Raw genomic sequence first — 13508 nt, forward strand, 5'->3', positions numbered from 1 at the left:
TTAGGATATGAAAGACAATTTATGACTTACACTTTTAGGGAAAATAATTGGAATAATTTTTGAATGACTTTACAAATAGCTTGGCCTTTTTTAAAAACACTCATCTTAGCAAACCTGGTACATTATGATTTCAGATTATGATTTCAACTTGACAGCATTTTGAACTTTATATATTTTATATTCTGCTAACTGACATAATTTCTAGAGTCATTCTCTCTCTTGAAAATTATGACTGGGACAAACTAACACTCTAGGTTGGCATTGAAATAATCCTGGAATGGGAGTTTCATTCTGTTTCTGACTTGCTGTGTTTTCTTGGAGAAATTACATAATCACATGATCACTCTTACCTTATCATTTTTTAAAAAATGTTGAGATTAAAATGTAAACCTAAGTTTAGCTGGATCAGTTATGTCCAATTTTTCCCCCCAAAGCCTCCTTTTAATCACTTAAGTTACGCAGAACTCAAATTTAATGAAAATTTCTGTGGAATAAATAAATTGCATTTACTATTATTAAGCCAGAGATAATTTCTGTCTCCATGAATAAAAATACTCCTGAAGTATTCAGAGTTAGCCCATTATACCATTCTAAGCTGATATTACATCCACAAGTACAAAATCTCAACTTTTTAACTCCCCATGCAGCATTATTTCAGACAAATGTAGAATTTATTTTAGCTTTAAAATATTAGAAATATCCCTTGTACCTTCATTTTTAACTTGATGGATCCTTAGTAATGTAGGAAAATTCTTTACAGAAGTCTCTGTATTTTATTTAGAAAGATTTTTTTCTGGTTCAAGAAAATGTATGTTTTGTATAGTGTACATTTTGAAAAGTTTTAGTTAGTTTCACATACTTGTATATTTATTTGTTTAGCTATGACCTCAAAGTGTGTGAAAGGCCTATCTGAAAGATGATATGACTTTATAAATAGAATTTTTTACTTTAGTATCATATCTTTACTTGGAGCAAGATGGATAAATTCAATCTATAAAAATCAAGAGATGATGGGATTTTGGTACCTAAAAGTCCAGAGGTAGAAACGAGAGTATTTAAAGTACACGAAGACCTGTCAGCTACAAAAAAGAGCCAGAATTAGTCTTCAGAAACCATCAAGTCAAAAAAAGAAAACATAGATTTTACTGGGGCAAAAATAATGTAAAGTTAATAAGAAAACCTCTTTTTCACTAAATGTTGTTTAACAGATTTAATTAATTTTTATCGATTATATTGAGTTTGCTTTAGAAGATATTTTGAAATCATACTTTGGAGTTTGTAAAGTTTGGTTACCTTATAAATTCAAATATTTCTACACTTGAGCAGATTCTCATGATTGCCAAGGTAGATTTGGAAATGTGCCAGTTTGTATGCAGTCTGCTATTAATACAAACTTCAGGCATTTTTACAAAATTTACATACTTTAGACAAAGAAATTTAAAACAGTGATTAATATTAATGGCAAAAGCTTTGGTTATTATAGTTCTATAGCATTAGATATTTGACAGACTTTTTGTTTTATTATATTTTATCTACCCAAAAGAAATTTTAGTGGTAAATCTTTAGTATTAGAGACTTATCATATTGTCATTGTCCTTCTTGAGCTTTAATTCCATTGATAAATTCCCTTGAAGAAAAAAATTTCTCTCCATTATGTCATCCATTATTAATGATTAGTCATCATCCCAAATTGTTATTTTTTTTTTTTCATTAAAATGCAGCTGTTGTTAAGTTTCTTATTTCCTGCTCTTTAATTCATATCATTCACATACACCTCCTCTTCCCAGGGCCCAACTTTCTTACATACTTTATATGGCTTTCATTTTCAGATCACATCTTGATATTCCTCTCTCAGTTATTTGGTTTCTTAATACTCTCTAGTTATTTGATTTCTTAATACTCGGCATGTTTTATCTCAAACATCTTATCTTTTTTTTTCTTTTGGCAGTGACTTGTCATGGTTGTTCTATATTCTAAAGGACATCGATTATTTACTTTGTCAGTTTTCTACAGTTAACCTTGAATTAATGGTCATCCCAATTAAAATAGTCCACAGTTTATTATTATGCAGATTACTAATATTTAATAACAAGGTATCATGAGTTCTGATGAGAGTTGAGTTTGAGGGTGTATAAAGGTTAAAATATAGTAATCACAACCAATTGGCGGTATCCACTTTATATTAGACACTGGTTATTTACTTATACTCCAGAAATGTGATTTTTGTGCAAATGGTTGGATAATTGTTTGAATTTGCCACTTCTTCATTATCTAAGAATTTGCTGCTTCTTCATTATCTAAGGAATTTACATAATTCCTAAGTATATCAGATGGTAAGATAGTCATTATTCAAACTGATATAACCACAAACAACTATTAATCCGACTGAATATTTTTCAGACTTATTTGAAATAGCTTATTGATGGATTTATTGACCTATTAATCCTGAAAAAAAGCTTATTTGCCTCTTAAACACAAGTCTGTGGGCCCAATTTCTAATTTGTTATTTAAAGCAAAATCAGGTTAAAAAGTATACCCAAGTATATATTTTAAGAAGTATTACCCAAATAGATTTTATCCAATGTATTACATATTTAATTTTATATAACATGGGAATTGTAACATTCTCAAATTATATAAATGTCATTATAAGTTTTATAACAATATTTTTCTTCTCCTTCAATCCTTTACACGTCCCCAGCTCCAGGAAAAGTGGTGAATCTCACCGTCGAGGCCTTTAACTATTCAGCAGTAAACCTGATTTGGTATTTACCTCGGCAACCAAATGGCAAAATTACCAGCTTCAAGATTAGCGTTAAACATGCCAGAAGTGGGATAGTCGTGAAGGATGTTTCAATCAGAGTAGAGGACATTTTGACTGGGAAGCTGCCAGAATGTAATGTAAGTCTCATTGAACATTTTCTATGTCTCAAAAATTTTAGGTAAATTACATCTTGAAACTCCCAGCATCTGGATACTATGTATTTTACCAAAGTGATTATTGGCTATTTGATTGCTTATAGTATCATATTATATACACTTGGCTATAGTCAAGGTAAAATAAGAGAAGAGTTTGAGAATTCAAGAGTGAAATATAAAAAAATCCCTTAGGGAGCTCTGGAAAGACTTGATAGGCATAGCCTTAGTGATAGGCCTTGAAATAAGTAGGTGGTTGTGTGAGGGTGGAGGATACTTTATAAGCCTTAAAGCAGGAAAGCATAGGATATCACTGGGAAAAAGATAATCCTTCCATGTGACAGGAGAGGAAGGGATCAAAATAGTAAAGTCTAAATTTGTGGAATTAGATTGTTTTTGTTGTATATTATCTTTAGTGAAGAATTTGTTACTACTCTAAGCACTGATGTGAAATCCTTGGAAATACTGTAATTATGCTTTTTTAAAATTAATGATGAAAAGACAAACAAAATAACTTTTCTTTTAAATGCTTTAAGTTAAAGAAAGTCACAAATATTTTTAATTTAGATATATTTCTAATATACATAAACATACACCCACATGTTCTTTTGGTGTTACCTTTTGAATACTCATGGGGAAAAATGATCATAATAGTAAGACAGTGATGTATGTTTGAAATTTCACAAAAGGAAAAGAAAAGTTTATCTGTTTGGCTCTTAAGCTTTTAATGTGGATTTAAACAATTTTTATTAATCATTTTGCTGTAGTTAAACCTTTATTCAAAGTCACATGAAATCCTATTCATAAGAAAGATTAAGGTATAAATAAGCACATTCTATTCTAAAACTGTGGACAATGGTATTAACCATGTGTCTGTAGATAATACATGGGGATAATTAAAATCTAGCATATTTATCTGTAGCTATAACGAGTAGTACACGGACAAAATAATATTTGTAATATAAACAAAAAATGAATCACGCGCATCTTTACCAAGGGATATATTATTTTCCCATTTATGTTTATTTTATTCACTAGGAGAATAATGAATCTTTTTTATGGAGTACAACCAGCCCTTTGCCAACCCTGGGGAGAGTCACGCCTCCATCTCGTACGACGTATTCATCTAGCACGTTGTCACGGAGTAAGATTGGCTCTGTGTGGAAAGAGCCTATCAGTTTTGTAGTGACCAATTTGAGACCTTATACGACGTATCTTTTTGAAGTTTCTGCTGTTACAACTGAAGCAGGTTATATTGATAGTACGATTGTCAGAACACCCGAATCAGGTATGGTTTTTCTTTTCTATTTTTTTGTAGGAAATAAAGTTAAATTATTCATAGAATAATCTTTCAATTTTTTTCATGTAGATCTTTTTGTTAAAGATCTTCGTTCTCTTTCAGTAACTTTTTTCTCCTTAATAACGGATAATAGGCATGCCATTTGGGGCATCTTCAATTTCAATATTCTTTTAAGGTACTGACATAAGCATCTAAAAGGAGAAAGGAGATTTGAAAGAAAAGATTGTTGAGCTAATAACCATGCTCTTAAGATCAGCTCTTATCATTCTGTGATCTCAGGGATTTTTAATAATTGCCTCTGTGTGTCTACATTTTACATTATCATCTGGTGATGACTTCTCTCACTGATATTGCTGTTACCAGATGTGGAGATAACACCTGCAGTAGCAGGAATATCATGTGATTAACATTCAGTATCAGAGAAAAACAGTAGTTAGAAAATGCCTACCTACCTGTATCTTCTCTGTACTGCAGTTTCTTTATGTGATGAATGGAGACATCTTCATTGTGGATATGGTGTTAGTACTAAATGAGCATTATTAGATGTTATTACTACTAAATTCTAAGAGTACATATTTCTAGGTATAGTATTTGCATATTTAATTATATTATGTAGGCAGTGCTGGGCTTAGTCGCTCAGTCGTGTCCAACTCTGTGACCCCATGGTCTGTAGCCCTCCAGGCTCCTCCGTCCATGGGATTCTCCAGGCAAGAATACTGGAGTGGGCTGCCATGCCCTCCTCCGGGGGAGCTTCCTGACCCAGGGATCAAACCCAGGTCTCTCACACTATGGGCGGATTCTATACCGTCTGAGCCACCAAAGAAGCTGAAGAATACTGGAGTGGGTAGCCTATCCTTTCTCGAGGGGATCTTCCTGACTCAGGAGCGGAACTGGGGTCTCCTGCATTGCAGGCGGATTCTTACCAGCTGAGATACTGTTATGTCACTGTATTACACACTACAAGACAAAATATATAATAGCAGACATTCAGTTATGATTGATAATTTTTAGATTGCTGGGCATTATTCCTGGTAGGGTAATTTTACTAAAGCATAGTATTTTTCCTGATGACTTAGGTGTTAAATCTTATCATTTCATTACACATAAGTGTGAAGGTTTTTTACCTTGACTTAAATAAAAATCTCAGAATAAGGCCATTTCCTCTTCCATACTCCTTACTTCTTATTAGGAAAAAAATAATTTCATGAGAGTCACACAAAGTGAAATTTGGTTGACAGGTTTGTTTTAAAAAATATTTGGAATGTTTTGTTTCAATTAAAGATTTTTTTAAAATATTCGATACATGTATGGGGAGAAGGAAATGGCAACCCACTCCAGTGTTCTTGCCTGGAGAATCCCAGGGAGGCGGAATCCCAGTGGGCTGCCGTCTATGGGGTCGCACAGAGTCGGAAATGACTGAAGCGACTTAGCAGCAGCAGCAGCAGATACATGTATGAAAAACAGACCCCAATGGACATGAGTTTGAGCAAACTGCGGGAGATAGTGAAGGACAAGAAAGCCTGGTGTGGTGCAGTCCATGGGGTTGCAAAGAGTCAGATATGACTGAGCGACTGAACAGCAACAAATGAAAAACAGACTTTTAAACATCATTATTATTTTTATGTCACCAAGATTACATTAGAATATAGGTTATAAATTTCCTCTCAGAAGCAAATCAAATGTTGAGAGAAAAAGTAAAACTATTGCCAGTAGATTCTGAAGGTTGAGTTACTACTTTGGCCCTTCCACCCGTGTACAACAGAGGGAGAGTGTTTATCAAGCCAGATGCTCAGGGCTTGTTGAGTGCAATGCATATTAATATATATGCTTCAGGACAATGTAACTCTACAAAGAACTGCATAGGAATGAAACACCCTATGCAGTCATGTACAACATTAAATAAAAATAGCAATGGTTGCAAATTAGGAGTTTAATGATCCACCATTTATTCACATTCTTCAATTATAGCCTATTTTTTCTTTAAGTTGAAAAAATACCTTGCTGTGTGATATTTTATTTTTTTTCTGATTTTGTATTTCATGTATTTAATAAGGTGCTTTCAATCCATTTTTTTCTATAATAATTTTAGTGCCTGAAGGACCACCACAAAACTGTATAACCGGCAACATTACAGGGAAGGCCTTTGCAATATCATGGGACCCACCAACTGTAGTAACAGGAAAATTTAGTTACAGAGTTGAATTATGTGGACCATCAGGTAGGTCTTAATCAATTTTATGTTTATCTTTTGGAGTAAGAAATGTATAAAATATTTTACTATTTTCAAACTTTTTAAAAAGTACTGGACTGTTTTTAAAAGACCCTTACCAATGTTGAAACTCTTAAAACTTTTTGTTTAAAGCCATAAATAAGGATGGTAAAGCCTTGTCCATGTTTTGTATTTCATGACAAAGAGCTGAAAGAATGAGAGAATCCCTCAAGAAAAGAAACATTAGAGGAGATAACATTTTTTCAAATATTTGATCAGGAGGACCTTGACTTGCTCTGATTGCAAATGTATTTTTGAAGAAAAATGGGCTCCAGCTATATTAAATCAGATTTCTGCTTAGAACAAAGAAGGCATTTCAATTAATTGGAGGTCTCTAAAAATAATATGAGCAACTTTATAGTGTAGTGAGGTTACATCTTTATGAAGAAGCAAGAGCTGGACATCTATTTGTCAGATATTTTGAGGACTTCAGAAACTATGCTAGTGGAAGTTAAGTAAGCTCTATAATTCTTAATCCAAGATTCTATGATTCAATGAAAGAAATTTATTTCAACTAGTAATGAAATAACATAAATGCACATATTGCCATTTATTTGAAGGAATGGAAAAATAGACAAAGGTTCAAATTAATCATTTTGAAATTTCTAGGAATCTGTATGAATCACATGGGTAACCTTTATTTCTCATCCCTGAGTACCTTCAGTTCAGTTCAGTCACTCAGTTGTGTCTGACTCTTTGTGACCCCATGGACTGCAGCACACCAGGCCTCCCTGTCCATCACCAACTCATGAGTTTACTCAAACTCATGTCCATTGAGTCAGTGATGCCATCCAAACATCTCATCCTCTGTCGTCCCCTTCTCCCCGCTTCTTCAACCTTTCCCAGCATCAGGTGGCCAAACTATTGGAGCTTGACCTTCAGTATCAGTCCTTCCAATGAATATTCAGGACTGATTTCCTTTAGGATGAACTAGTTGGATCTCCTTGCAGTCTAAGGGACTCTCAAGAGTCTTTCCAACACCACAGTTCAAAGGTATCCATTCTTCGGCCCTCAGCTTTCTTTATGGTCCAACTCTCACATCCATACATGACTACTGGAAAGACCATAGCTTTGACTAGATGGACCTTTGTTGGCAAAGTGTTGCTTTTCAATATGCCTTCTGGGCTTGTCTTAGCTTTTCTTCCAAGGAGTAAGCATCTTTTAATTTCATGGCTGCAGTCACCATCTGCAGTGATTTTGGAGCCCAAGAAAATAAAGTCTGTCACTTTTTCCATTGTTTTCCTATCTATTTGCCATAAAGTGATGGGACTGGATGCCATGATCTTAGTTTTTTTAGTGTTGAGTTTTAATTGAGCCTTTTCACTCTCTTCTTTCACTTTATCAAGAGGCTCTTTAGTTCCTCTTCACTTTCTGTCATAAGGGTGGTGTCATCTGTATATCTGAGGTTATTGATATTTCTCCCAGCAATCTTGATTCCAGCTTGTGCTTCATCCAGCCCAGCATTTTGCATGATGTACTGTGCATATAAGTTAAATAAGCAGAGTGACAATATACAGTATTAAGCTCCTAAAGTTCTGAAATGTTTTCAGATCTAAAAATATAGTCCTTTTCTCCCCTCCCTGTTCAATACACAGACATACATGGATACCCAGACACACCTCTTCTATTTGGTATCATTTTCCAAAATTTCGACAAGGTACTCTTTCATCTGTGAGGCTAAAAAGTCGAGATGTATCTACTAATTATTGACTTTAGCAACGTGGAAGTCATTAGCCATCTTAACTAGAGCAGTTATGATGGAGTATGTGGGGTGAATGCCTGATCGGAGAGAGAGCAAGAGAAGACCATTGAAGCAGTGGGTAATAGACAACTCTTGAATTTTGTTGCAAAGTGAAGCAGTGAATGGAAGTGGGTAGAGGGGTGGGGGGTGAGCAGAGTTAACAGGTCTTCCTTTCAGAGGGAACAAATGAAGCATGTTTGCTTGCTGACGGGAATAAAGAAAAAAGACTAAATCAATGATATAAGAAAGGCAAGAATTATTGGAAAGATGTCTTTGTTTAGGTAGAAAATGTAGGAATTAGCTTGAGATATAAAGGATAAACCATCTAGATTTTTAACAGTTTGTAAGGCAGAATCTATGGGTGTAGATGCTGTAAATACATGGTTGTGTTGGTGGGTGTATGTGGCATATGTCTTCTGAATGATTAGTTTTTCCAGTTTAATGAGAAGTAGTACCATCAATTGGGAAGGAAAAATGTAAATATTCCTCTCAAAAAGTAAAGAGTGACTGTACTACTGAAGTTAAGTCAGGTGTTGAGCACCATTTAGGGCTCATTTGAAGTGTGGTAATGAACAAAGTGATATCAGAATGGATTTGTATTTTTCTCCAACTCCCTTCAACTTAATGTAAAGCAGTGACTATTACTGGCAGTGTCACTGAGGCTGGATGAAAGGTGGACGTTCAGTGGTGAGGAACCTAACAAAAGTAGTGGTAAGATCAGTTTGTTTTGGCTTCTAGAGCAGTGATCAGGAGACAGAAAGTGAGAGCAGAGACAGCTGCATGGAATTGAGATAATGGAGGATTTACAGTTACTGCTAATAGGGATGTCTGTTATAATGGTGAAGGAGTGACTGAGATCTAGTGTGGGACTAGATTATTTAAGGAGAGCTTGGAGTGTTTTAAGGATGATCTCTAGGAATATAAAAATTACCACAAATTCATATGGCGTGTATACGTGCTTAGTCACTTCAGCTGTGTCCTACTCTTTGCAACTCTATGGACTGTAGCCCTCCAGGCTCCTCTGTCCAAAGGATTCTCCAGACAGGTACACTGGAGTGGGTTGCCATGCCATTCTCCAGGACATCTTCCCAACCCAGGAATCGGATCTGTGTCTCTTTAAGTCTCCTGCACTGGCAGGTGGGTTCTTTACTGTTAGCACCGCCATTCACAGGGCAGCATTGAAGACAGTGACACTGGAGCGGGAGCTGAACCATCCAGAGTGAGAGTGAGTGATGCTGGGGTGCAAAGGTCACTAGAACAATGAGAGTCAGTGAATGCACTGGTGGCAGGAGAGCTAAAGCTGTGGAGTTTTCCAAGCAGGGAGCTAGAATATTCTCAGACAGGGCCAGGAGGAGCAAAGAGAACATGTATCACATCTGACCACCTAGTCACTTGAGGGCTCTGGGGAAAAAGTAACCTATCACCCACCTTGAGGAAGACCTTCAGGGAACAGAAGCAATGGTCTTGGGGAGAGCTAGGTTTCAGTTACAGTAAGAAGGGGAAAGAGCTATTCAGAAATTGAGGATTTAAGGAATTTTGATGATGGCCCAGTTAAGAAATTTTGCTCAGTAACTAAACTATAGGACATTTCTAAATGTATCTTTTTATAAAAGATAGAAGATTTAGCATTTTAATTGAATTTGAGTATGAAACACTGTCACTGTTTTTATATTGGTAAAACCTAACGCATTCCTTTAAAATATGCCAAAAACAACCCATGACAGTTCAATAGGGCTTTATATTAATATAAAAGTAATTTTAAGCATGAAACATTTCTATGTTTTTTTTTTTCCATCTTGGTTAAATTGACACAAGTGCAATTCTAAGCTAAATGTTTAACATATATTCACTTTTTAAATTGTAATAGTGAATGTCAGTGCATAGGTTAACACTAATTCAGTTCAGTTCAGTTGCTCAGTTGTGTCCGACTCTTTGCGACCCCATGAATCGCAGCACGCCAGACCTCCCTGTCCATCACCAACTCCCGGAGTTGACTCAAACTCATGTCCATTGAGTCGGTGATGCCATCCAGCCATCTCATCCTCTGTCGTCCCCCTCTCCTCCTGCCCCCAATCCCTCCCAGCATCAGGGTCTTTTCCAGTGAGTCAACTCTTCTCATGAGGTGGCCAAAGTGTTGGACCTTCAGCTTCAACATCAGTGCTTCCAATGAACACCCAGGACTGATCTCCTTTAGGATGAACTGGTTGAATCTTCTTGTAGTCCAAGGGACTCTCAAGAGTCTTCTCCAACACCATAGTTAATTACTCTATACTTAATGTAAGAATGATTACATGCTTGAAGAATACATAATCCACAGTAATGTTTTGCTTTTTGTAGGTCGGATTTTAGATAATAGCACTAAGGACCTTAAGTTTGCGTTCACTAATCTAACACCATTTACGGCATATGACGTTTATGTTGCGGCTGAAACCAGTGCAGGGATTGGACCTAAGTCAAACATTTCAGTATTCACTCCTCCAGAAGGTAAGAACATCTCCTCTAGTGTGTGAACAAGAACTTTATTGAATCAGTTAAACATTGTATTAGAAACTATTTGGTTGATATTTATCTAATTCTTGTTATTTCCTTATCAGATGACTACCTAGTACATTCTGAACATGTGTTCCTCAGAACACTAAACCCATAGCAGGCTTGATGATAAGAGGGACCAAAGATCAAGTGAACGTTACAGCAAACATACACGCTGTGTCAGCCTGCATCTTCACAATGAATGCTACTGGCAAAATCTCAAGACTAAATACATTTAACATGGTTTAAACCCCATTATTTATTGTATATTCTGTTTTTCCACAAAGTGATGTTCAGAGAAATCCCACAGTGCCTATGGTGTTGTTGTCGCTCAGCCACTAATCGCGTCCAACTCTTTGCAACCCCATGGCCTGCAGTTTCTCTGTCCTTCACTGTCTCCCGGAGTTTGCTCAAATTCATTTCTGTTGAGTTGGTGATGCTATTTATAATCAAAAGGATATTCTAAGCAATTGAGGATTCCTGGAAGGGGCATAATATAAATTTACCAGAATAGACTGAAATTATTTTCCAAATATCTCCTGAAGAAACTTGTTATTTGTATGTGTTAGATACCACAGTCTAAGGCTAACTGTAGCGTTTAAAAAATGTTACCAGGCCATTTCACAACCTGTTTTCTGGGCCCACACCAAATTTGCTCATTGCCTTTATATATTGTACTTATTTAGGAGAATTCAACAATTTTTTTTTTTTTTATGATCACACGAACACTTGTAAAACAGGTTTTGTTTGTGTGATAGCTAACATTCAGTAAGTTGTGAGTTAAACACACGTGTGCACTTGAGCACATGCATAAACACACACAAACAAGGTTGGGCATACCTTCATCAGATAAATCATTCAAGTGTTTGTCCATGAGAGGGCAGCAACTATTAGGGAATTTTGTACTTCTCCCCCATTTCAAAGAATGACCCTTGAGAATATTTTGCTATTGAAAGGGTGTAAAATTTATATCAATTTCAAATGAAAATAGTAATGTGTACATGGTTTCGATACACAGATTAAACAGAAGCATCCTCATAAGCAAAGTGTTTTTATTTTTTTATACCAAAATTTCTCTTTTGCATTTATATCAGAAGAATCTTAGCATGTATGTCTTCTCCCTTAGACCTGAAATTTCTCTTACTTCTACCTAAACCTGCTCTTAAGGATTTTCAAGAAATCTAGACAGATTTATGTATGCCTGCCAAACACAACATGCCAGCAACGTGGCCTTTATCAGACTTAGAGCCCTTGAATCTGGTCTTTTCTCAACCAACCCAACTGACCAATTTCTATTCTCATGTTGTACAATTAAATAAATTCAATCTTAAATCAAACTGATTTTGGGGGCTCCTAAACTGAGTCCACAATTTAAGATAACTGGTTTATTGTCATCATTCTTGACCTACAGCATTTGACCAAAACAGGGAACTAGATAATATAATGTGTGTGTGTGTGTGTGTGTGTGTTAGGTGTCAAGTCATGTCCGATTCTATGCAACCCCAAGGACTGTAACCCACCAGGCTCCTGTGTCCTTAGGATTTCCCAGGCAAGAATACTGGAGTGGGTTGCCATTCCTTTCTCCAGGGGATCTTCCTGACCCAGAGATTGAACCTGAGTCTCCTGAATTGCAGGCAGATTCTTTACCGTCTGAGTCACCAGGCAAGCCCAGATAATACACTGCCACATACAATTCCGTTTTATTTAGGATATCACTTAAACATTTATTTCCCTTTCTTTATGTCCTTGTTTTTTAATTGACAAAATAATAAATAGAATATTTAAGGACATTGTTCAATGTACTTCACATGGGCTTGTTTTTGATGCCAAGTTATTTTGAATAGATGACTCTCTTTGCCCCGTATACCCAGTGATTTACCTCAGTTTTGTCTTACTGCCTCCTGAATTACTCATCACCTGCTCACCACATCCAAGTGGCTGTCAGAAATCCCTGGAAACTAAGGTGGCTTCGCTGCTGGAAGGGCAAGCAGGGCTGGTTCTTTCCTCTGCCTGCCTGCTTCCGCTGTGCAGTTCCCAAGGAACAGTTCAGCCAAAGGGGTCTCAGTGAAATACTGGGGCAAATGCATGAATGTATGCTCGGACACACTAATTAATCTTGGTCCCACTGATTAAAGATTTGCCATAAAAGAATCTTTAAGCTATATGAGAACAATCAAATAACTCATTAGAACATACACACTTTAAATTAAAATTGATACTTTAACTTTCTAGTATTCTTTTTATTCATTAATATAACGGTTCTTTGTATTCTGATTACTCAATTTTCTTCTTCATATTTAAAAAATAATAGTCTAATTAGGGAATCAATTTGGGCCAGATTTTAAATTAATATATTTTAAAACAATCAAGGTTCTAACAAATCTCCAGATAGTCATAGAAAAATATTGAATTGATTTTGTTTAGAAAATACATGTTGTCACATTATAACGGGGCTGATTTCATTAATACTGAGAATGATATAGTCTATTATCTATCAAAGAAAATCAACATGATGTTGTGAAAGCAGTTGCCCTGTGTTTTTCATAATGTTCCTGCATATCCCTTAATATTTTACTGAGTAGATTTCTACTTAGGCATGAAAAAGAGATGGTTTTTTAAAAAATTATAATAATCTCCAATGTTACAAAATATCATAGTTGCCATTCCAAAATGAAACAATCTGCTGAATATAGCATTGACAACAGATTTTTGCTTGTTATTTTTACGTGGGTTAAAAAAACCTTAAGTAAATT

At 35.6% G+C, this 13508-nt stretch overlaps 1 protein-coding gene across 4 annotated transcripts in view; it reads left to right on the forward strand.

Annotated features, from left to right (window-relative positions):
• PTPRQ (protein tyrosine phosphatase receptor type Q) overlaps positions 1-13508 on the forward strand; it is a 291398-nt gene that overhangs the window by 70099 nt on the left and 207791 nt on the right. For all 4 annotated transcript variants that reach the window (XM_065934147.1, XM_065934148.1, XM_065934149.1 and 1 more), the window contains exons 23-26: positions 2702-2901; positions 3955-4204; positions 6306-6434; positions 10564-10710. In XM_065934147.1, the coding sequence (XP_065790219.1) occupies positions 2702-2901; positions 3955-4204; positions 6306-6434; positions 10564-10710 (726 nt within the window). The remainder of the gene's footprint in view (positions 1-2701; positions 2902-3954; positions 4205-6305; positions 6435-10563; positions 10711-13508) is intronic.

The sequence above is a fragment of the Muntiacus reevesi genome, chromosome 4 (genome assembly GCF_963930625.1).
Source record: "Muntiacus reevesi chromosome 4, mMunRee1.1, whole genome shotgun sequence".
Taxonomy (NCBI): Eukaryota; Metazoa; Chordata; class Mammalia; order Artiodactyla; family Cervidae; genus Muntiacus; species Muntiacus reevesi.